The sequence below is a fragment of the Mytilus trossulus genome, chromosome 2, assembly GCF_036588685.1.
Source record: "Mytilus trossulus isolate FHL-02 chromosome 2, PNRI_Mtr1.1.1.hap1, whole genome shotgun sequence".
Lineage (NCBI taxonomy): Eukaryota > Metazoa > Mollusca > Bivalvia > Mytilida > Mytilidae > Mytilus > Mytilus trossulus.
Genome location: NC_086374.1, coordinates 44,753,246 through 44,775,378, shown reverse-complemented (window position 1 = coordinate 44,775,378; position 22,133 = coordinate 44,753,246). Strand labels below are relative to the sequence as shown.

Here is a 22,133-nt window from a genome sequence, read left to right as displayed (position 1 = left end):
CCCCCCCCCATCCTACATAATATGTCATACATATTTTTTCTCTTTACCATGCAATGACACAGGTTAATTACATATACTAAATTTCGTAAGGGTAAATATTGACTTCTACTGTTTAAAAGATAGGCAGATCGACAAGTTTGTTTTACAAAAAATAACACACTTGTTCAGTTTAAGAGTCATTATGGGATTTTTATTTCTGCATACCTCACATTTGTATAAATCATGTTTTGATTGTTATTTTGTATCGCTCAATATACTCTTATATGTAATTCTATTCATAATCTCAAGTAATTCGTTTCATGTTGTTTTTTATTAAAAAAAATCAATGGATTAATTTATTAAGATGAAATCGTCGTTTCAGACTATGATACATTCCTAATAATATTTTCCAGATGCAAACGTTGGGATTGGCTACTAATGTCTTAAATCTAGAAATTAAACGTGTGTCATGACGTAATTTTCTTTTTCATATACAAACACTGACATTTCCGACTCTTCTTTAAATTATAAAACGGCGTATTTGCAAAGACTTTATGATATCTCTCTTCATATAAAAATAATCTACAATATTCTTAAAATGGTAAGTAAATGCTTACGAGTTGTCAAACACTTTTACATGTCCTTCCGTAAGTTCACACCTATGGGATACATCATGGCTGGAAATGTAGCTCTACGAAAAGGCAAAAGTTCAAATTAATATTCATAGATGATATAATACATGTTATTTCTAGTATCTGTCAAATATAAGTTGAATTTTTCAAAACCTTTCAAAAATTAAGGCTCTTAATGATTTTTAACTTCGTACTTTATTTGGCCTTTTTAACAAAAAATATGATTCAATCGTTAGAAATGAGTCTTGTGATGACGAAACGCGTGTACAAAGTAGTTGGTCCGGTCCCCGATTTTGACCTTAACTTTTAGGTTCATCTGACGAAAGATTTTGACCTCTTTTTAAACACTTAGGTGTCTATTTCATTTGATTTAAATACTTTAAGTGAAATATTTTAACTAATTTAGTCATTAAAAACTATCCGATTCAGGCTCAAATATGAAAAATATACCAAATATGCAGAAAAATGTCACTTTCAGATGGTTTTTGTCAAAAAATGAAAGTGACATCCGTGTCCATCCTCAACCTTTATACGTGTTATGTATAATCATCAAATACAACTAACATTTCAATAATAAGGATGAACACGAATGCAGTCACTTTCGTTTTACACGGAAACCGTATAAAATTTAACTAAAATGCTAGAATTGTGAAAATGTCAGTAATTTAGAATGACTTAATGGTGCTAGTACCCGATATATGTGCATTGTATTGTCAAAAAAGCCCATATTTATGTAGCATAAGCATTTTACTATCCAATAAATAACTAAAAGTTTAAGTCTTGGTCACACCTTACCGGATAGCACGAATGGACGCCCAACGAATGAAAATAAAAGTTGTCCGTTGACAAAATTGTTATCCGTTTGTAGTCCGGTTATGTACTGACCAAGTAAAACGGACGCGTAACAAATGCATAACGGACACACACCGGATATGCAATGTACGAGAAACGGAAAAGTACCGGACAGAACGGATGTTGAACGTTCATCCAACGGACGAGTACCGCATAAAACGACCACCTAAGAGAAGCGAACCGGATAAAACGGATGAACAAGATATACGGAAAAATTAAAGGTGACAATAATAATAAATATACATCGCGTTTCTATTTTACTGGTTTTGGTTTGTTCATAAAAATACCGCTTAAGGGCAGTGTCTGGCCTGAATAAGACACGCTTGATTGTGAAGACATGCTCTTACTCTAAGATCGATTATGAAGAATAAGACTTGATAAACCTTAAAAACATCTAATTTACAATAGCTGACACGAAATTTTCAATTGGCATTTTTTTGGTTCAGATCCGTTCATCAACTGTTTTATCCGTTATATGTCCGGTAAAAGTCCGTCTCACATTCGTTCAACATCCGTTTCATCCGATAGACGTTCGTTGGTGAATTTATCTGCCAGACATCAAACGGATACGAAACAGAAACGAAACGGACGAGTACCGTACAAAACGGACGTCTATCGAACATTCAACGAAAATTTCATCCGTTGGACGTCTTTTCAAAGTCTTGAACATGCTTAAAAATTTCCACCGGACAGAACGGACGTCGACGGATAAAACGTACGCTAAACGGACATGCAACGGATATGGACGGACGTCTAACGAATAAGAACGGACGTCTAACGGACATGAACGGATTGAAAAGGTTATCCGTTAGGCATCCGTTGGAGCTTTCCGTTAAGGTGAAACCGAGGCTTTACATTTTAACAATTTTGTTAAACTGCTATATTTTGGGGCCAAAAAGGGGTCTTACTAGACCTACTCCTGGTATTTTTATTTAATATGTTTTTCAAATATCTGTAAGAGTGCAGGTTTAACTTTTTGGTAAATTTTGTTTCAAATTTCATCTAATACTAGAATTCAACGACAAACAGTCAGTTCTGTGATGAATGTAAACAAAAGTATGGATTATCCCCTACGGGGACAAAATACAGTAAAGTTTGTTCTTTAATATTGCTGTTTTTAAATGATGATCTGTTATGTTAAATACTTCTGTTAAGGTTATGTAAAACGTTAATTGTTTTAAAGACGAATAAGTGTATGCATTTTGTCTTTTGTGAATTGAAATTTTTCTCAAATGTATTATTGTCAATGTAAATAAAAACTCACACCTATCTGAACAATTGGCAAATTGTAGTTCTGAAATATTGGAAAATTTAAATCCTTCAGTTGTCTAAAGAATAACTTGTCAGAACTCTGGTAAAATGAGTGAGGCTTGATATGAACAGGTATCGTACTTGTGTACTTTCTTGTAAACGGATCAAATTCAAAAGTGTAATTACACTCTGTTAAATTCTGACCTGAAACAGAAAAGATAACTAGTTTTATATTCAGCAGCGGAAATTTCGTTTTTAATTCTTTTACTTATTTATCTAGCTTTTGAATTTTATTGTAGACAGCATGTTTGTGTCAGACACAGTTTATACTAGTGGGCTTCGGCTACTCCATTCTCAATTTCAACCCACCACTTTTATTCCCCTTTAAAAGTGTCCTGTACCAAGTCAGGAAGATGACCATTGTTATATTATTGTTCGTTTCTGTGTGTGTTGCATTTTAACGTTGAGTCGTTTGTGTTTTCTCTTATTTTTGAGATATTGAGATACGACGTGGCACGGTACTTGTCTATCCCAAAATCATTTATTTGGTTTTCATGTTATATTTGTTATTCTCGTGGTGTTTTGTCTGATGCTTGGTCCGTCTCTGTGTGTGTTGCGTTTCGGTGTTGTGTCGTTGTTCTCCTCTTATTTTTAACGCGTTTCCCTCGGTTTTGGTTTGTTACCCCGATTTTGTTTTTTGTCCATGGATTTATGAGTTTTGAACAGCGGTATACTACTGTTGCCTTTTTTTATATTCACTATTTCTAGGCCGTAAAAATTATTAAAGCTGCTATTTGTCATCGTGTCTCTCATAGGTCTGTCAAATTGTTAAAATGGCAACTCCGCTCTATTTTCTTTTTAACAAATATGACGTCTTATTGAATTTACCAAACATTTTATACGCTAAAGCTACAAAGAGAACTGGAAACAAAAGTGTCTTCCCTTTACATGAAGTTGCAATGGTCTTCGACTTATTAATGAATTTGCCTTCAACTTTTTTTTTTTAAAACCAAGTGCCACTGATCAGTCTGATGTGAACAAAATACATCTTGTGCTAGGGATCAAAGGCCATGTATATGTGTTGAGGAATCTTTTACTCCGCATCATTTAAATTGCTGGTTCCAAAACAGTCACCTAGTCATTAGTTGTTTCTATTATAGTCAAATTATTCTTTTTAAGGGCAAGGCATTTGGTTAAATATATTGATTGACATCTCTTTATTAAATCCCGAGTGATTAAGAGACCGGCATAATACATAGACATATGTCTGTTGTTGCAGGGCCTTTGTTCATCTTTAGATATCTTTTTTGTATTTTTTGTACTGTTCTACTGCTATTCCAGGGGCTTAAATATGTTCATCTCTTTTCAATGTGACGAATTTCTGACACGTTATCTTGCAATTACTAATACCTGTACCCTCTATCTGTGGACCAACATGTAGTATATGCAGCCCATCACTACTGATTACTGGTAATGTTGATACCAGTGTTATATTCTGTTCTACTGTATGAGATATTCTTTGTGGGGATATCTACAGAAGCAAACGATGATTGAAATGAGTAAAAAGTAAAATCACAAAAATACTGAACTTAAAGAAAAATCAATTCGGAAAGTCCATCATCACATGGCAAAATCAAATAACAAAACGCATCAAAAACATATGGACAAGAACTGTCATATTCCTGACTTGGTACAGGCATTTTCAAATGTTGAAAATGGTGGATTAAACCTGGTTTTAAAGCGCTAACTCTCTCACTTTGATAACAGTCTCATCAAATTCCGTTATATATATTTACATTGATGCGTTAACTAAACAGACACAAATTATTAACAACACCCTCCAAGATAATCACGAATATAAATGCCTTCTCATGTAAAACTACAATAATTAAAGTATGGCATGCATCACTTATTTCTTGAGTAATATTTGTAAACCCTTTATGCAGATAAATCACTTTAACTATATGAAATATTTTTTTCGTTTTAGTGTTAATTTCTTTTCATGCTAATTTTCTACTCCCATTATCTCTACACTTCATACAGTTCAAACGTAGGATTATCTAATCAAATATTGTCATATTGTTTACAGCTTTCTTCCATTCCTATCAAAGGCATTTATTTTATTAACAGAAATAGAAATGCCCAGTCGTTATAAATGTCGCATCATATTTGCAACCTGTAGTTAAGCAAGCAAGATTAATTAATTAACTAAATATTTGTCAATATTTACCTTTATTCCTACCCAGTAACCATTACTGTGTGATCCAGGTAATGGATCACCAATACTACACTGTGGTTCAACTTTACACCGGAGCTGAAATTAGATAATTGATAATAAAGTGATTAATTATAGTTTTTGGTGGGGTTCGTGTTGTTTATTCTATGTTTTGTCATGTGTACTATTGTTTGTCTGCTTGTCTTTTTCATTTTTAGCCATGGCATTTTCAGTTTATTTTAAAATGTATGAGTTTGACTGTCACTTTGGTATCTTTCGTCCCCCCTTTATAGGTTTCAATAATTAATATTATTGAATAGACATATAATATTTCCCTTAGAAAGTAACCAAAAGTAATCTTTCAATAAATTCTAATATTGAAATAGTGCAATAAATCGTCAAATTTTATGACGTCTTCAACGACAAAATCTTAGTTTAAACCAAGTTTTACTTTTAAATATTATATTGCTTTACAATAAAAGGGTTATTGCATGAATATTGGGTAGCATTGGCCCTCGTAGATCATATATTGCACTCGCAAGCGCGTGTTATATAAAATTCTACTCGGACAATATTCCACAATATTCATGCAATAAACCTATATAATATAGTATCAATCACATTGGTTACAGAACCTTGATTGTTTTTGTATATCTGATAACTTCCATTTGAAATTCCACCAATCTATTTTCAAATAGGTTGAAATCTCGCCAATATTTTTAAACCTTATCTAGAATATATGTGCAAATCAGGAAACTCGTAAGTGGTAGTGTTTTACAATACGTCAATAAATTTTGTCAAGATGTGGAGTTCATGGTAGATCTCTGATAGTGTTGGTTAAATATTCATATTGTGGTACTTAAGGGGGCTCGCGGGTCTAAATCCATTTTGCTTTTTAAAAATAGGACTTTTCTATATATTTTTCTTTAAATGAACTGTATCTTAAACTTAAAAAAAAAAAAAAAAAAAAAGATTCCGCTCACAATCTGCCTTAAAGAAGCATACACTTTTGTTAATATCCTTTGTTCTGTTGAACAAGTAGAAGAAAAAGCGGTAATATCGAAATACAAGAAAAATTAAAATACAGAAATCGCTTAAATTTTACAATTATTTATTTTTTATACTGCTTATTCGAAAACAACAATAAAAATATAGGTCCCCGATCACTTAAAAAAGGATATCACAATTTTAATACCAATAAAAAAAATGGCATTTTTGCACCAAAAGGAGATAATTTGGAGCTTTTTCAATGATATCTACATTTTAAAAGTCACCTGGAGCCAACACAAATTGATTTTTTGGAATGATTTTTGTACCATATGATGAAGTAACAACTACTCAAGGTAATAAATAAAATTTGTTATGAAAAATTAATGTTTAATTTTTTTCTGAAAATCTTATACCCGCGAGCCTTTTAATGCAAACTTTAAACCACCTGCCGCCTTTGAGAAAAACGTGTTGACTCCTTATTGAAAGTAAAAGTAGTTTCTATCGCTTAGTGACTGTCTCAGTGACGTGGATGTGTTCATATCACACGTTCGGTACAAATAAATGCAACAGTAGTATACTGCTGCTCGAAAGTCACAAATCGAATGAGAGAAAAAATTCAGGCCACAAACAAAAACCGAGGATCAACCACAAGAGTAAAACAACGAAACAACAAAAACATTGAAGTTCAACAAAAAACGACAATGCAACACACAATGAAACGAACTCTAAGATAACAATTACCATTTACCTAACTTGGTACAGGATTTTGTTTTAGACTAAATGGTGGGTTGAACCTGGTTTTGTGGCTAGCCCTATCCGTGCTTTTATGACAATGTTAAATTAACACTAAAATGATAACATTACGTGACAGGGTTACAGTACAAATAAATGAAAGAACATTCAAGTTCGAGAAATACAAAATAAACAATATAAAAGTACATTTCTAATAGTTATCAAAGGTAGCAGGCTTATAATTATTAATCAAAGGTACCAGGGTTATGATTTAATACGCCAGACGCGCGTTTCGTCTACATAAGACTCATCAGTGACGATCAGATAAAAACAGTTATGAAACCAAACAAGTACAAGGTCGAACAGCATTGAAGACCCAAAATTCCAAAAAGATGTGTCAAATATAGCTTAGGTAATCTGTTCCTGGAATGAGAAAATCCGTAGTTAAAAATAACTCGAAGTTTGGTCAACAGGAAAAATATAAAAAAAAAAGCAAACATATAATATTAACGTTTCGTTCGTTTTGATGTAATACTACCTTTTGCACAAAAAATGCAGAATTTATCTTTGTTTCGTATGTAGAAATACTTGTCATGAATACAAAATGTGTAGACAAAATTTCATATCATATTTCATTGCATATGAGAAAATAACCTTCACTGGAAGTTAACCAATTTAATATTCATCTCTTTTTTTTTACCTTTTACCTTTTATGTTCAAGTTTTAGAAACCATGTTACCCTAAGCTTCCAAAATATTCTATAGAAACAAAATAAAACATAAATCATGCTTTGAAACACCCAATATATAGGTTTGGACACAGCAAATTTATACTACAATCGAAAGATCTGACATACTATGATTTGGTGGTATAACACCTTCACGATGCATGGTTGTGTAAAAAGTTTTTATAAGGTTTTATGATGTGATAATATACCATTTTATTAAGGTTTCCATTAAGATTGTATGCATCTAAAATAGCAACGTGCTCGTATGAACTTAATACAGTAAATTCATCAATTCCATTTCTGTTCTTCAAAGGGTGACCATCTACAGTCCATGACACATTGTACACAACGTCTATCCTAGATGTTGAACTTCTAAATGTACAGTTAAATTTCACATCTCGATCTTGGTTTACATATGGTATACTTAGAACTGGATTATCGTTCAGTCTTACTTTGCAAGCTAAAATGAAAACCATAATATTAAGATTATAGATACTTCAATCAGATCAGTTTCAAAAAGGGCAAAGAGATAATAAAAAAAAACCCAACACCCCCTACCTAATAAAACCCCCTGGAACCTCTACTGAGTTAAACAAATTCCAAAGAAGAAAAAACAGTAATCTAATTTTGGATTTGAATAATACAGATTTATAAGATGTTTCAATAGTGCTTAAACTGTCTTATTTTTTATTTTTTTTTTACATATTTTGCTTTCAAATATTTGGTTTTAAACGATTGTTATGAAAGATAATGTAGAAAATGGCGTCGATGCATGCCGTTTATGATGTGTCATTTTCAATTCTTAAATCTGGCCATTTCTTAAGACAAGCAATACACTAAGCGATTTTAGTCTTTTTAAAAGATATTTCAGCTATAAAATTAAGAATGGAAATGGGGAATGTGTCAAAGAGACAACAACCCAACCAAAGAAAAAAAAACAGCAGAAGGTCACCAACAGGTGTTTTATATCTTTTTTAACGTTTTACATGTTATGTTATAATAAAATGTGATCGCTACATAAATGGTAACCGGTATTGAACATAAACGATTCGTATGTACAAACATAAACATAAAAAGTCAATAGACATTTTTTAACTGCAAATGTACTGTAAAAGTATTTATTCACAGATTGGCTCTTTCTGTCTTTTGTTTGTATATTGGTAAGGATTTAGGGGTAGAATGAGCACTCACAAAAAAATGAACCACACACATTCAAAACTATGGCTGTTCCAAGTATGAAGGCTAAAAGTCAATTGCTTCGTATAAAAAAGAAGATGTGGTGTGATTGCCAATGAGATAACTGTCCACAAGAGACCAAAATGACACAGATATTACAATGTTTTTTTTAATAAATCAGGTCTTACTTGTTTATCGTTTTTAACTTCAGGGCCTCATACGGGTGATTATTATTTTATATATTATTATGAAAGACCATACGATGACTTATATGTACTAATATTCGATTTGTTTGATTATTTGTGTTCATCTAATATTATATATAAAAGAAAAGAAAACGTACGTAGATTATCATTACAGAAATCTGAATCGCAACATTCTGTGCTGTCATTTAGTAAGTTACACTCCTGAAAAAATACAATACTGCTATTTTTGTCAGGTGAATGTATTATGGATAAAAACACTATATCGCCATTACCCTCAGTAGGGTTTTCTTTTTAGTTATGTTTAATATTATAATGTTTGTATTTCAAATCATTCGAAAAAGATGATAGTTTGTGGGTTTGTCGATAGTTTGTGGCTGTTATCTGCCCTTTGGTCGTGTTGTTTTCTCTTTGATACATTCCTTATTTCCAATCTCATTTTTATTGTACTATAAATGGAAGATAAATATCTTCTAAATGTATTCTAATGCTAAATTGAACGCAATCCTTGGAAGGTATGGCTGTGTTTGCAAGCAGTACAATATAGTATAAGCTTAATAAAAAAATCTTAATCTTATATGTTGCTCCTTCTATGAAGTTTTTGAATCTTTTGCTTTTTTATACTTGTAGGTCCTCACCAATTTAAAATTTTTATGAATACTTTTTTAGTTCTGAAAATTCTCTTTAAATTCTTTATTCATACGTGCGTTTACATGTTCAGTTTGTATCTTTAGCCTTCAATTTCAAAGAAACGACCAATTCAGAAAACTTCATTAGATGGAGACAATGACAATTGTGAAGTCAGTGTGACTTTGTTATACTATTCCGCTGTATCAGTAATTTCTTTCTAAACAATTAATTTCACATAAAGCAGCATCAGATTGTTTGTTCGTTCTGAATTACAATCAATTCTTTTCAGTTAAAACAAAATAGGTGACTGTATAATCTTACGTCGCGTTCTTCACATCCCGAACTGTAATTCGGCCTCTTGGAAAACCTGTTGATGTATTGGACTACTTTACAAGACTGCAAATGAGTTGAAAAACAATTCAAATTTATACATGTATGTACATTCATAATGGTATAACAAAATCTAGAGATACACAATTTTTAACACAAGAAGACGTCGGTCGTTTCGTTTTCATAAAACTCATCAGTGGCCCTCAACATATAGGACTATATCTATTTTATTCATTCGACTTCATTTTTTTTAGTGTAATTTTTAATCGGCTTTTTCACTTAGATATCAGCGTAAATTAATGAAGAACTCGAGTTTTAAGAAGGATAATTTACCCTTGCGCCAATAGTATCAATATTGGTGTGGTCAATTACGAATAAAACTTAGTAAATGAGAAGTAAGTATTGTTAACAAAACGTTGTAAGTATGAGGTGGCCAATCCAAGTCGAAGATACCGTTGATCATTTGATTCAGGGTTTTCAGTGCAGTTAACGAAGTGATGATGGCAAAAAAAGTGTAAATTTTCAATAAAACTTTACTATTCCTAACACCAAATGTTCCGTTTTATTAAACAGTTATTGTTATTGTAAAACGTAATATGTAAGAAACAAACAAATTCAAAAAGGAAATGCTTTACATATATTCGAAAGTAGAATTTATAAGGTAGATAAACTGATAAATTCATTATAGATACCAAGATCAAAATATTGTAAGACAAACTTTCATTTCGCCTACAAAATTCTTATCAGAGACGTTGGAATAAAAAAATTAAAAAACACTAGACTTAATTTCATTTGAGAAAATGCCATTACAAAGTCAAGAAGTTGATAGTTGTTGTCCCTCCGTTTGATGCGTTGAGCTTTTGATTTTGCCATTGGATTCGGGACTTTCCGTTTTGAATTTTCTTCAGTGTGCAGTACTTTTGTGATGTTACATTTTACAAGTATGGCAAAGGAAGAACAAGAAAATAGAATAAAAATACATACTTGACCTTGGCCGCATAAAGTTATCTGGTTACATTTTCCTGGATGTTCCACTTGTGCACAATGGAAACAAATATGACCGCCGTATGTGTTTGGTTCTGTATGAATAAAAGTAAACTAAAGTATGTATCTTTGGGTAGAATGGAAATGTCTAGAGTTTTGTGTTAAAAGCAGTCTATCTTTATAGAATTACAACCCTTACCTTGTATTGTAATAGATATACTACTAATTTTATTCGAAGGTTAGATAATCTAATCGATTTGTGGAACTGTTTAATCTTCATAAATTGTCTATATCATGTTTTTTTTTTATCTAATATTTGGTTTAAGTTGTAAGTCACCTGGTGAACCACACAAATTGTCAACATTACAGATAGCTTTTCCATTACAGCAGGCACGGCAAAAGGATGTGTCCCCATTGTCGTTGGCTTCTTCTACAGGAAAATTGTCCCTCAACACGAGGCTTCCGGAACTCCTTTTACCAATTGCCGATACCCCAGAACATTTCTACGTGGAGAATAAAGCATGGTTACTTTATAGTATATAACTTTGATAGTATTCATAAACGTGCACAGAAAACAAATGATACGATCTGATATTGAGATTATATTAATCTCTGAGTACAAAATGTTTGTGTGCAAATGAATAAATCGGACCATAAAAACTAAATATCACATGCTGGTATCAATGTTTATTTTGCATACAATTTCTATTGGAAGAATCAAAAGATATCTCTTCGTTAGTCCATGTTGATCCGATTTTTTATTTTGTTTTCTTGTTTAGTTTAGTGATTTGCAATGTGTAAACTATTGCTACATGAACTCCAAATGAACGTCCCAAATCTGAATGTAATTAGCAGCTTGTCTATGTAGTCCACAGCCAATAAACCTTCCTCTTCAGTAGGAGTTTACACAGGAGTTACAATAGCTCTAGACCAAAATGTACAGCTCAAGGCAGCGATCATGTTATTCTAAGATAACGTTTCTAGGGAAGTAATATATTATTTTTTGAATGAATGTGAAAACTTACATCGATATCCCGACATCCTAAAGAATAATATTTATATCCATCAGGTGTAACAAATTTTTCTACATAACAATCCTGTAAAATATTATGTACACTGTCAGCTTAAATGCAGATCAATTTATAAAAATGTAAAGTTTTGATTCATCTGCTGTTTAATCTTAGTCTTAACTTATATCTGAATTATCTATTCGTATTTATGATGAGCATTTTGACTGATATAGTTATCAAATGTACCAGAATTATAATTTAGTACGCCAGACGCGCGTTTCGTCTACTAAAGACTCATCAGTGACGCTCATATCAAAATATTTATAAAGCCAAACAAGTACGAAGTTGAAGAGCATTGAGGATCAAAAATTCCAAAAAGTTGTGCCAAATACGACTAAGGAAATCTATTCCTGGGATAAGAAAATCCTTAGTTTTTCGAAAATTCAAAGTTTTATATTCAGGAAATTTATAAAAAATGACCACATCAGAAATGGAATGGCACATATCGGAAAACCGTTATTTTCCTCACGAAAGACAACTTTGTATCTTTTCATTTTTTTTTTTGTTATAATTTTTTGTTATTTGATTTTGCCATGTGATTATGGATTTTCCGAATTGATTTTCCTTTCAGTTCAGTATTTTTTTTATTGTACTTTCTTCATACTATAAGATTCATTATTGTATTCTACTTTATTTGTCTCTTATATTCATAATAGTCCATCAGCTGGTAGGGCAAAAATTAAGTTCTGTGTTACACCCCAGGGTACCGCAATTTTTTTGTATAAATTTAAAGAGTAATATCGGAAGAATATTTTAAGAGGTGTTAGACTTTTGAAAAAGTGTCCAAAAGGGGTTAAAAGGGGACTTATTTAAGGGTATATCAAAATTTTTGTTTTGCACATATTTATAGAAAAATGTAAAAATTACCAAGTATACAGTACTATACTTTTTATTAAATGGAACACATCATATCTTATTAATTCGAAGGCTAATTTATAATTAATTTTTAAATCGTAGAGGTCCAAGAAAAAAAGGGGGAGGGTAATTTCCAAAAGTCATGATTTTGAATGAAAAGAAGCATACGTACTAATTTTCTTGATAAACTGGTATATTTTTTCACATTGAAACATAGAGCAAAAAGTACAATGTATATAAAGGCTGTTGAAAAAAAAATTAAAGGTAAGAAACAAAAACATAGAATCAACGACAAACACAAACAAAAGCAACCAGAAATGCACGATTCTGTCACAAATTTATACATCACATTCATGAATAACTCGCATATTGAAACACACAAAACTGTCAGGGTTTCTAGATTTCTATTTTTTTTTAAATTTAACAACCGAATCACCACATTTTAAGGTCACGCAGAAGGTCAATCCATATAATCATCGTCAGTTTGGTCATCTGCATCTACCGAATTATCATGATCATGATTTCCATCATCTTTGTCGTCATCGTTAGCAATATTAACGATTTGATAATGCTTATATCTACAAGTTTTCGAGCATTAACATACAGCTATCTGTTCTGCATGGATACACCTTGTTGAACACATGAACATCTTTTTTGGTACAACAAGCTTTACATGAACAGCATATCATAATTATCAAAGCATCTAACGCTGGTGGTTGGTCTAGCAAATTGATACTGATCAAAGCGTTCTAAACAATCCAACCATAGTTGTTTGGGAACAGAGCGTGTTGTGTTTAAGAGCAGATTTACAAATCTTCGTCTGAAAGTTGGCTTGTTTAATGTGCTTTAACATTGCATCTTTTGCATTTTAAAACGTTCTGATCTTTACTCATCGATATTTGTTTATTGCGTAGCCATATATAGAACACGAAAACCTCTCAAGTGTTTTGACAACTCTTAGCCAACCTCTTCAAAGGTTTCACCAAGATGGAATAGACCTTCTGAAAAATCCACATAAAGTGTCAAAAAGCCGAATGCTTTGCTTTTTTTCTTTACCAGACAAAACACTTACTGAATCACAACCTGTATTGGGGTGAAATCCTGGCAGTTTTCTACAAACATTCTCACCAATTTTCGCACACATTGATTGCACATTTAACAATCTGCATTTGGAAGATGTATCTGTCAGACTTACAATGTTTCTTCAATTCCTAAGAACACGATTGTGATGGTTTAGAACTTATCGTAATGATTTGCCCTCCCAATGACCTGCCGTTCTAATTTTCTATGAATATTGTGGGATACTAATCAGTGACAAAATCAATGCGGGACAACTTTTCGAAACTAAAAGATGGTTTTTAAGAATATAATTGCCAAATCGAAACTAGTGCTTGGTATCCTAGTAATGGTTTAAATAACTACCATGTCATCAAATATCCACATGCTTTCCTAAGGAATGAGTCTTTTCTAAAAGACCACTCAGGACAGATTTTAATTTTTCATTACATGTGTACCATCAAAATTTGCAAAAGACATTGAAAGAGGACCTAATTCAAAGTGGAGAACCTATCGAATAACCAACTATCTTGTCTGAGCTATGACAAGCAGGCGACATTTTTTTTCATCTGCTCTCAATGTTTTGTTGTTCTTATCAGCCATTAACTGCTTGCCTTTTATTTCCTTTTTTAAAAATGTAAGCAATGATTTTCTTTTGAGTGTTTTGAAGATATCGTTTGTCTTTTGAATGAGCCGTTCCGTAATGAAAATTTCTGAAGCAAATTTTCCCTTTTCATACGCGTTTTGAAGGTCGCACAATAATTCCTAAGAAGCAATAGAACTCGAGAACAAGCCATATAACTGTTCAGATGTTATAATGGAATTGGCCAACTTTGCAGTGTCTGAAACAACTTCAAAACATCAGTTTCGTCTCGCTTCATTCGAATTTTTCTGAGTTCTTTTTGGGCGGATGTTTCAGGGTTAACCATTCCTACCAAATCTTTAAGCCATTTTTTTGTATCTCTGAGAAACCTAAGAAAGTAAAAAGTATTGCCTAATCCCACAACTGACTATTTGACGTTCGTTCAATGCGATGTTTGTCGATTGAATGACTTAACAATCTTAAGTCAATCACTACATAGCTAAACACAAAATGTTTTCAAGCACACCTTCATTGAGTTCGAAAGAGTGCACCTTTTCTGAACGCAAAAAAATTACCTAACTAGAATTTTTTTCATAAATATTTCGTTACACATTTACTTTATAAAATATTTTTCCTCACAAAAACATCATAAATCGACAATTTAATGTTTGTTTTCAGTTGCAAATTGATAATGCTTATGTGTGAATACATTGTACATGTTGTATACTGAATCAAAGACGGTAATTTGATGATTCCCGGTTTTTCACGAGTATTTGCACGTACACATATTTTATTGAATAATTCATATTTTAGACTATAATATACATACTGCAAATGATTTAAACATTGCACTTTGATTAATTCTCAAATTGAATTAACTAAAACGGGTAATTGAACAACGATTTTCTTTATGAAAGGAGAAAATATGCCTTAATCTAAACCCAAAAAACCGGATTGTTTGTAATGTAAAAAAAACATTTTTTTTAAAGAAAAAATCTTCCGAGTTACATTTAATATGATCATTTTGTATCTGTTTTAGTTGTTTAAACCTATACTTTATTTTTTTTAAATCGCTTTATATCAAAAATTTTAATTAAAAATTACTTGGTCGTGATTGCTAAATGAGGGGACCATTGGAAGGGACGTTTTTAATCCTCTTTTGGACACTTTTTTTTTAGTCTAACACCTTGTATTTTATCAATAAGATAATGAAGTTGAATTCTTTCAAAAAAAATCGCGGTACCCTGGGGTGTAACACAAACTCCTTAACTAGCGCGCTTTTGAGAACTAGCTGATGGACTATAAGTATGTTGATAATGTTTTGCCTTGCTTGTTTACCTAGATATGACTTCCAGCATTTGTTTTCGAAATTTCTTTAGCGTGACACTCTATCACGGGTTCAGAACCGTTGCTGGTAAAATATATGTGATCAATGATAAAATCTGTTCAGTGGACAATATAATTTGGTATAGAGATAGGATAATTACTATTTGTTTTGTTTGTAAATTACTGTTTTGATTTCATGATGAAAAAAACTTAATAATTTTGACTTTCAAAACTCTGCGTTCAGATGCTACCTGATGAAGATCATTCGAGAAAAACGTGTTGTTTTCGCGTAGATATCGAATCATTGGATCAGTTCCCTCGTCAATCATACTTGCCGTACAGTGGCTATACACTTTTGTAGACAACATGCAGCAATTATTAAATTATGAATTTATTATATTATTTTCCACTGAACATTATCAATTGAACAAAAGATTCAAATTACAATATCAAAGTATTCTGAAATGTATATGGTAAACATTGCTAATAAACAGTAAAGGCAGTACTTAGATAGATGTAAAAAAACAAAAATAGTCTACTCTTAAAACATGAAAAAGGGTCAATTGTTTTCGAGAAGGTTAAATTGCTATTTTGTGTAATCCTAGTATCTTGAAAAATCTGATAAATATACTTTTCTAACGTCATTTAAGAATATTATCCAAGAAGATGTATAATAACAAATCTAGATCATTGCTTACTTCATGGGCTCCACATTCCACAACACGTGAACAATCCTGGGGAATAGGTACATGGTCACAATATAAACATAGTTTTTCACATGCAGCTGATGAAATTAATGTTACAGTAATAAAAACTAGGTAAATCATCCTGAAATAAATGAGAAGTTGCATATCATAGAAACATATTTTATTCTTATTAAATGAACATAGGAGAGTTAACGTTATCTATGGTGTGGGGCTTACAATAATTATTTTTTATAATTAAAATATTAATTGTAATTTAATAAATTCTGACAAAAAATGACCAATATTACAAATCATAAGCTTAAAAAGGTACAACAATGTGTATAAAAACGACATATATAAAAATATTAACCAGTAACCTGCTAATAAATATTGAAGAAATGAATACCCAAGGTAATTAACTGATTAAATAGGAATCCTGTCATAATATTAGTGAGGTTAAACCAAGATTCATATGTTTACACGTTTTATTACCTCAGTTTTAAATATTAAAATCAATGCTGCTAGACAATTACAAGTTACGCATGTGTATTTTATAGTATGACTACTTATATGCTATACAGCCAAAATCAGTTGAATACATTCTAATCCAATAACAAATATGATATAGTTTGTAACCCGGATTTTATTCTCTTGATCGATTTGTGACTTATGAACTGCGGCTTACCACTGTTGCATGTATATGCATACTATTAGACATTGCTCGAGATCGAAATATTTTTTCTTTTTTTGTTGTTTGGCTTTTTGTATTTCCTCCTTTTTGATACTTAAAGAATTTGATGTTAAAAGCGAATCTGTTGCATTTTCTACAACTTTGTAGGCCCAAGAAAACTAAGGGCCTGGTTTCAGTTAACATAAAACAGTTGTAGCATACAACAACCAACAGTTACCACTAGACTTACGGTTGAATTGAGTGCGTGAGCGTACTAAACAAACCCCCTTCCATAGACAAACTGTAAACATTAATAAATTAAAACAACTAAGCAAATTACAAGTACCGCCCTATTTATAATTTAGTGCATTTGTATTATCGGCGTAGTCATTTATACTTGTCAAAATTATTAACACTGTTATTGTCGTTCATGTAAAGAGTTTTCATTAAAGGAAGTTAACAAAGAATATTGTATAATGATGTTGTTTGGTGATTGCTTCTTGACTTAACAACATAATGTCCTTGTTATATTTCAGCCTTGTACAAGTATGAATGAATGAAATCTGGTTTTGACATATTATTTCAAAGTTATGTGTGCCAAGTTGAAAGTATGATATCAGTCAAGGACGGCAGAATTACGATAAAATAAACGAAGCCAAGGTTTGAAAATTTTAAACATTTAAGTCCATTAAGCGAGTTGAAGACGTTTTCAAATCAGTTTTGTTGTTTATTCTTTAGTTTTCTATGTTGTGTCATGTGTACTAATGTTTTTTCTGTTTGCCTTTTTCATTTTTAGCCATGGCGTTGTCAGTTTGTTTTAGATTTATGAGTTTGACTGTTCCTTTGGTATCTTTCGTCCCTCTTTTAACTTTTAAAACATTTTATCAAATGTACGAACACATATATATTGGAGTTTGGGAAAATATTAGCAAAACTTAATATCGTATTTTTTTATGTTTTTAATTGTAGGGTATCATATAAACTCATTATAGATACCAAGATTAAAATTTTATATTTACGCCAGACGCGCGTTTCGTCTAAACAAGACTCATCAGTGACGCTTGAATAAAAAAATGTTTAAAGGCCGAATAAAATTCGAAGTTGAAGAGCATTGAGGACCAAAAATTCCTAAAAGTTTTACTAAATACAGTTAAGGTAATCTATTCCTGAGGTAGAAAACCTTAGTTTTTCAAAGTTTTGTTGACAGTTTATTTATAATTATTAACATATCGATGATAACTCAAGTCAACACAGAGGTGCTGACTACTGGGCTGGTGATACCCTCGGAGAAATAAGTCTCCACCAGCACTGGCACCGACCCAGTGGTTGCAAATAAACTCCTTATAGATACTCGAATTAAAAATTTATATTTACACCAGACGCGTTTTTCGTCTACATAAGTCTCATCTGTGACGCTAGAATCAAAAAATGGTTAAGAGGATACACTGGTATGCAGTTATATATTAGCAAGGATTTGTACTGGACACAAAAATAATCAGTTACAAAACATTTAGTCGTGCACATAAATATTGTAATCGATTTATACGCTCCTAATATAAGTTCGTGAATTTCTTATTTGTTATCCCCCCTTACGCAAATCAGGGCTTACAAAGGCAACGAAAGGTTTAGCTGCCAGCATGCAGTGTCCACAAAATATTGTTCATGGCGTCAAGGTTTAAAAACGACATTGACTAAAACGATTAAAAGTACTGCCAGAAATTGTGTAACATGCGCGAGAGGAACCGAGTGATCCCAAAATATATTTAAGAAGTAACGTTTCATATAAACACAAATAAAAAAGGTTTGGATTCCATTTGTACCAAACCTAACGTGTGGCACCTACTTAGGCATCCTAATCATTGTTTACTGACACAGTTATCATTTCTCCCGAAGATTATTGATCAAGGAAATTTTTTTTCTTCGCTAATGCTTTTTTGCTTCAGTTATATATATTTCAATTGTAACAGTATCATGAGTACATTTCAAAATAGATGAACAGATAGATAATGGTTTAACGTCTAGTTGTAAATATAGCAAGCATACTGTTAGTTTGATACATATTTAAATAAAACAATTATTTAAGTAGACCGAAGCTCGGAGGCGTCTCACAACGTTTAATATCACATGATAACAGGTCATAGAACTACATGACACTCTTCCTACTCAATGACAATATTGTGAATCTTGGCTGGCAAATCTTGCTCTTTAATATCGTTAAATGCTTGTCTTAGCTTCTCATAGAAAGATAAAAAAAAAAAATGAATATCGCAAACAAAGCAAACAAACCGCCCCGGGGCTATCGAGGTGTTGTGTTTTTTTTAATAGAAAATAAAATCTAAAATATTAAACATGTAAAGGATTGATGATTCGAGGAAACAAAAGTAAAGATGATTAGAAATCCAAAGTTGAAAAAAATTTTCCTTGCAGACATAGACAAAATTTAGATTCCATTTAAATTATACTTTTGTTGTGTCACATGAAGGCTGAACATGAATACATTTTTTTTAATGCACTATTAAATCATCGGTATTGAAAAAAACTATGCAATGTTTTTTATAAGAAGAATATTCAAGTTTTTTTAAGCATTCGTACACTTTGTTAGAAAAGTAGAAGCAAATCTCTAATGCAACATTTTGAATAAAAAGGTTGCCAATTTGTAGCACTTTAAAGGTCGTGTTTACACAAAATAAATAAAGGCAACAGTAGTATACCACTGTTCAAAACTCATAAATCCATGGACAAAAAAACAAAATCGGGGTAACAAACAAAAACCGAGGGAAACGCATTATATATAAGAGGAGAACAACGACAACACATTGAAATGTAACACACACAGAAACGGACCAAGCATCAGACAAAAACCCACGAGAATAAAATAAAATACTTCATTAATTGTGCGCGTTCGAATCTGTGTCCTTATTCATCTCACTTTCAATCATTTCTCTTGCCATAAAATTACTGTAAGGTATGGCAACTATATTTTCATATTTAAAAAAAATTAAAAGCAATTACACAAACCGTCACTAATCAGTTACGAAAGTAGTGCTTAAAATAATTTATTATTTGATACAACGAAACCATCATTATCATAAAAGTGATTGCAATTGTGATGTGCAATATAAGATCCGCAATATTGTATTGAGAACTATAGGTAAATGACTTACATGCTTGGGTATAATCCACGTCCAACTTTAATACATAAGTCACGATCATTCTACCATTGTGTTGAATGAATTTCTTATCTATCACCTTATCCTTGTGGAATAATAACATTTTATATTATATTCATTAAGATGAAATTTGCCAATTCATTGACCTTGTAAGATAATGCTTACCATTATACTTTCAATTCTAAAGGCTAATTGGTTTTTTTTTTATCAACTATAGAATGTAAAATAAAAGTGTGCATACAAATGCACAATGCATTGCAATTTCAGGCATTAATTAAAATGCTGTATTCTAATGTGATATGAGAGTTAAAAGTATTTGTCTTAATTCTTTTTTTTCAGACTGTATAGAACGAGTTTAATCGCGAATGTGCCTACACAAAATAAATAGTCACATCTCCTTGTTTTGATGTCATTCTGAAAAAGGGCAATTTTAGTTAACCAAAGGTCTTGTCATGACAAAAAGAAATATATGATAGAAAATGTCCGTGGAAATCTTGACTGTTTTTGATAGTCTTTTGTAGACGAAACGCGCGTCTGGCGTATATATAAAATTTAGTATTGGTATATATGATGAGTTTATTTATTTATGATAAGGAAAGGGATCATAACATCCCGTCGGAGCAAAATATAGTGTGCTTGTTTTAAAAATAATATGTGGTATAATTGCTAATGAGAAAGGCCAAATATTAATGACATAGGCGTCTATCAACTACTTGTATTGAACTTACAAAAGTTATATTTATTCAAAACAAGATGACATGTCATAAGACTCAGGCAGACACCGATGACGCAATGGAAAAACGTATAACAATTCACATGTGTATTGCTTATTGGTGTAAATTTGAAAAATTGTTGTATATTTAACCATCGACAATATAAACGAGTAAATATCAACGATAATATTTACTCGTTTATATTGTTTTAACCTGATTTTATGGCTGACAAAACCTCCGCTTATATGGCAATGTTAAAAAACAGATATTCATCCTTTTTTCTTTAACAGATTTGCAGATTTATCCACAATGTCATTTAACTTCTTCTTTCTCTTCACTCAGTTTTGTTTGCACCATCTGTATCGTTTGTCGGTTTTTGTTTCAAAGTCATTGCCGTTTGATCTGTTTGTTTGAGCCTCTCATCCTCCCCTCTCAAGAGATTCTGTGTGTATACTTCATCATTCTGAGTAATAGCTCTTTCTGTTGTTTGTCCTTTAACATCAATCACACTTAGGGTAGCTGATCATGAGTGTCAAAACCGGTCTGTTACAAGCTGTCAGCTTTCTCTCCAGCGTCACTGCTCTTACCCATTCAGACTTTCCTGACGGTCATTGGTTTCACAGAAGAAATTATTACTTACAGATGGTGGTATTCTGCTTTTCAGCTCTTGACAGCTCTATTTCCTGCATTTCTGAATCTCTATTGTGATAATTTTTCGTATTTGTTTTGTTTTAACATTCAAATCCTATATTACATTAGGTTAGTGCTGACATAATTTGTACGGTTTATGTGTAAACTGCCACAAATACCGGTGTTTCAATGTCCCCGGGTTTGATATGGTCTATTTCTTAATCTCTAGTGATATTGGAATCGTGTGGCGTATGATTCATGCAAAGCATGTCTTAGGAAACATAACCTGTCGACGCAACAGGTGTCATTCTGTTTGAACTTTGTGATATTTCGGTAGGTTTCAATCCGATTTCTCGGGGTATTTTTACCAGTAACTGTTGTTAACTTTATTTATATTTGAATTGTTAGATCGTATATTTTATAGTTATCAAAGGTACCAGGATTATAATTTAATTGGCAAGACTTTTAGGAATGTTGGTTCTTAATGCTCTTCAACTTCGTACTTCATTTGGCCTTTTCAACTTTTTTTAGTTTGAGCGTCACTGACGAGTCTTTTGTAGACGAAAAGCGCGTCTGGCGTATATACAAAATTTAGTCCTGGTATCTATGATGTTTTATTTAATACGCCAGACACGCCTTTTGTCTACATAAGACTCATTGTCAGTGACGCTCA

At 31.9% G+C, this 22,133-nt stretch overlaps 1 protein-coding gene across 2 annotated transcripts in view; it reads right to left on the bottom strand.

Moving 5' to 3' along the window:
- LOC134705164 (uncharacterized) overlaps window positions 1-20,204 on the bottom strand; it is a 32,114-nt gene extending 11,910 nt beyond the window's left edge. For both annotated transcript variants that reach the window (XM_063563917.1, XM_063563916.1), the window contains exons 1-12: window positions 20,112-20,204; window positions 16,290-16,419; window positions 11,727-11,798; window positions 11,039-11,204; window positions 10,702-10,796; window positions 9,709-9,783; window positions 8,898-8,961; window positions 7,588-7,838; window positions 4,945-5,028; window positions 4,125-4,245; window positions 2,728-2,918; window positions 597-670 (exon numbers count right to left, since the gene is read on the bottom strand). In XM_063563917.1, the coding sequence (XP_063419987.1) occupies window positions 597-670; window positions 2,728-2,918; window positions 4,125-4,245; window positions 4,945-5,028; window positions 7,588-7,838; window positions 8,898-8,961; window positions 9,709-9,783; window positions 10,702-10,796; window positions 11,039-11,204; window positions 11,727-11,798; window positions 16,290-16,419; window positions 20,112-20,113 (1,325 nt within the window). In that variant the 5' untranslated portion in view covers window positions 20,114-20,204. The remainder of the gene's footprint in view (window positions 1-596; window positions 671-2,727; window positions 2,919-4,124; window positions 4,246-4,944; window positions 5,029-7,587; window positions 7,839-8,897; window positions 8,962-9,708; window positions 9,784-10,701; window positions 10,797-11,038; window positions 11,205-11,726; window positions 11,799-16,289; window positions 16,420-20,111) is intronic.
- Window positions 20,205-22,133: the final 1,929 nt, after the last annotated feature.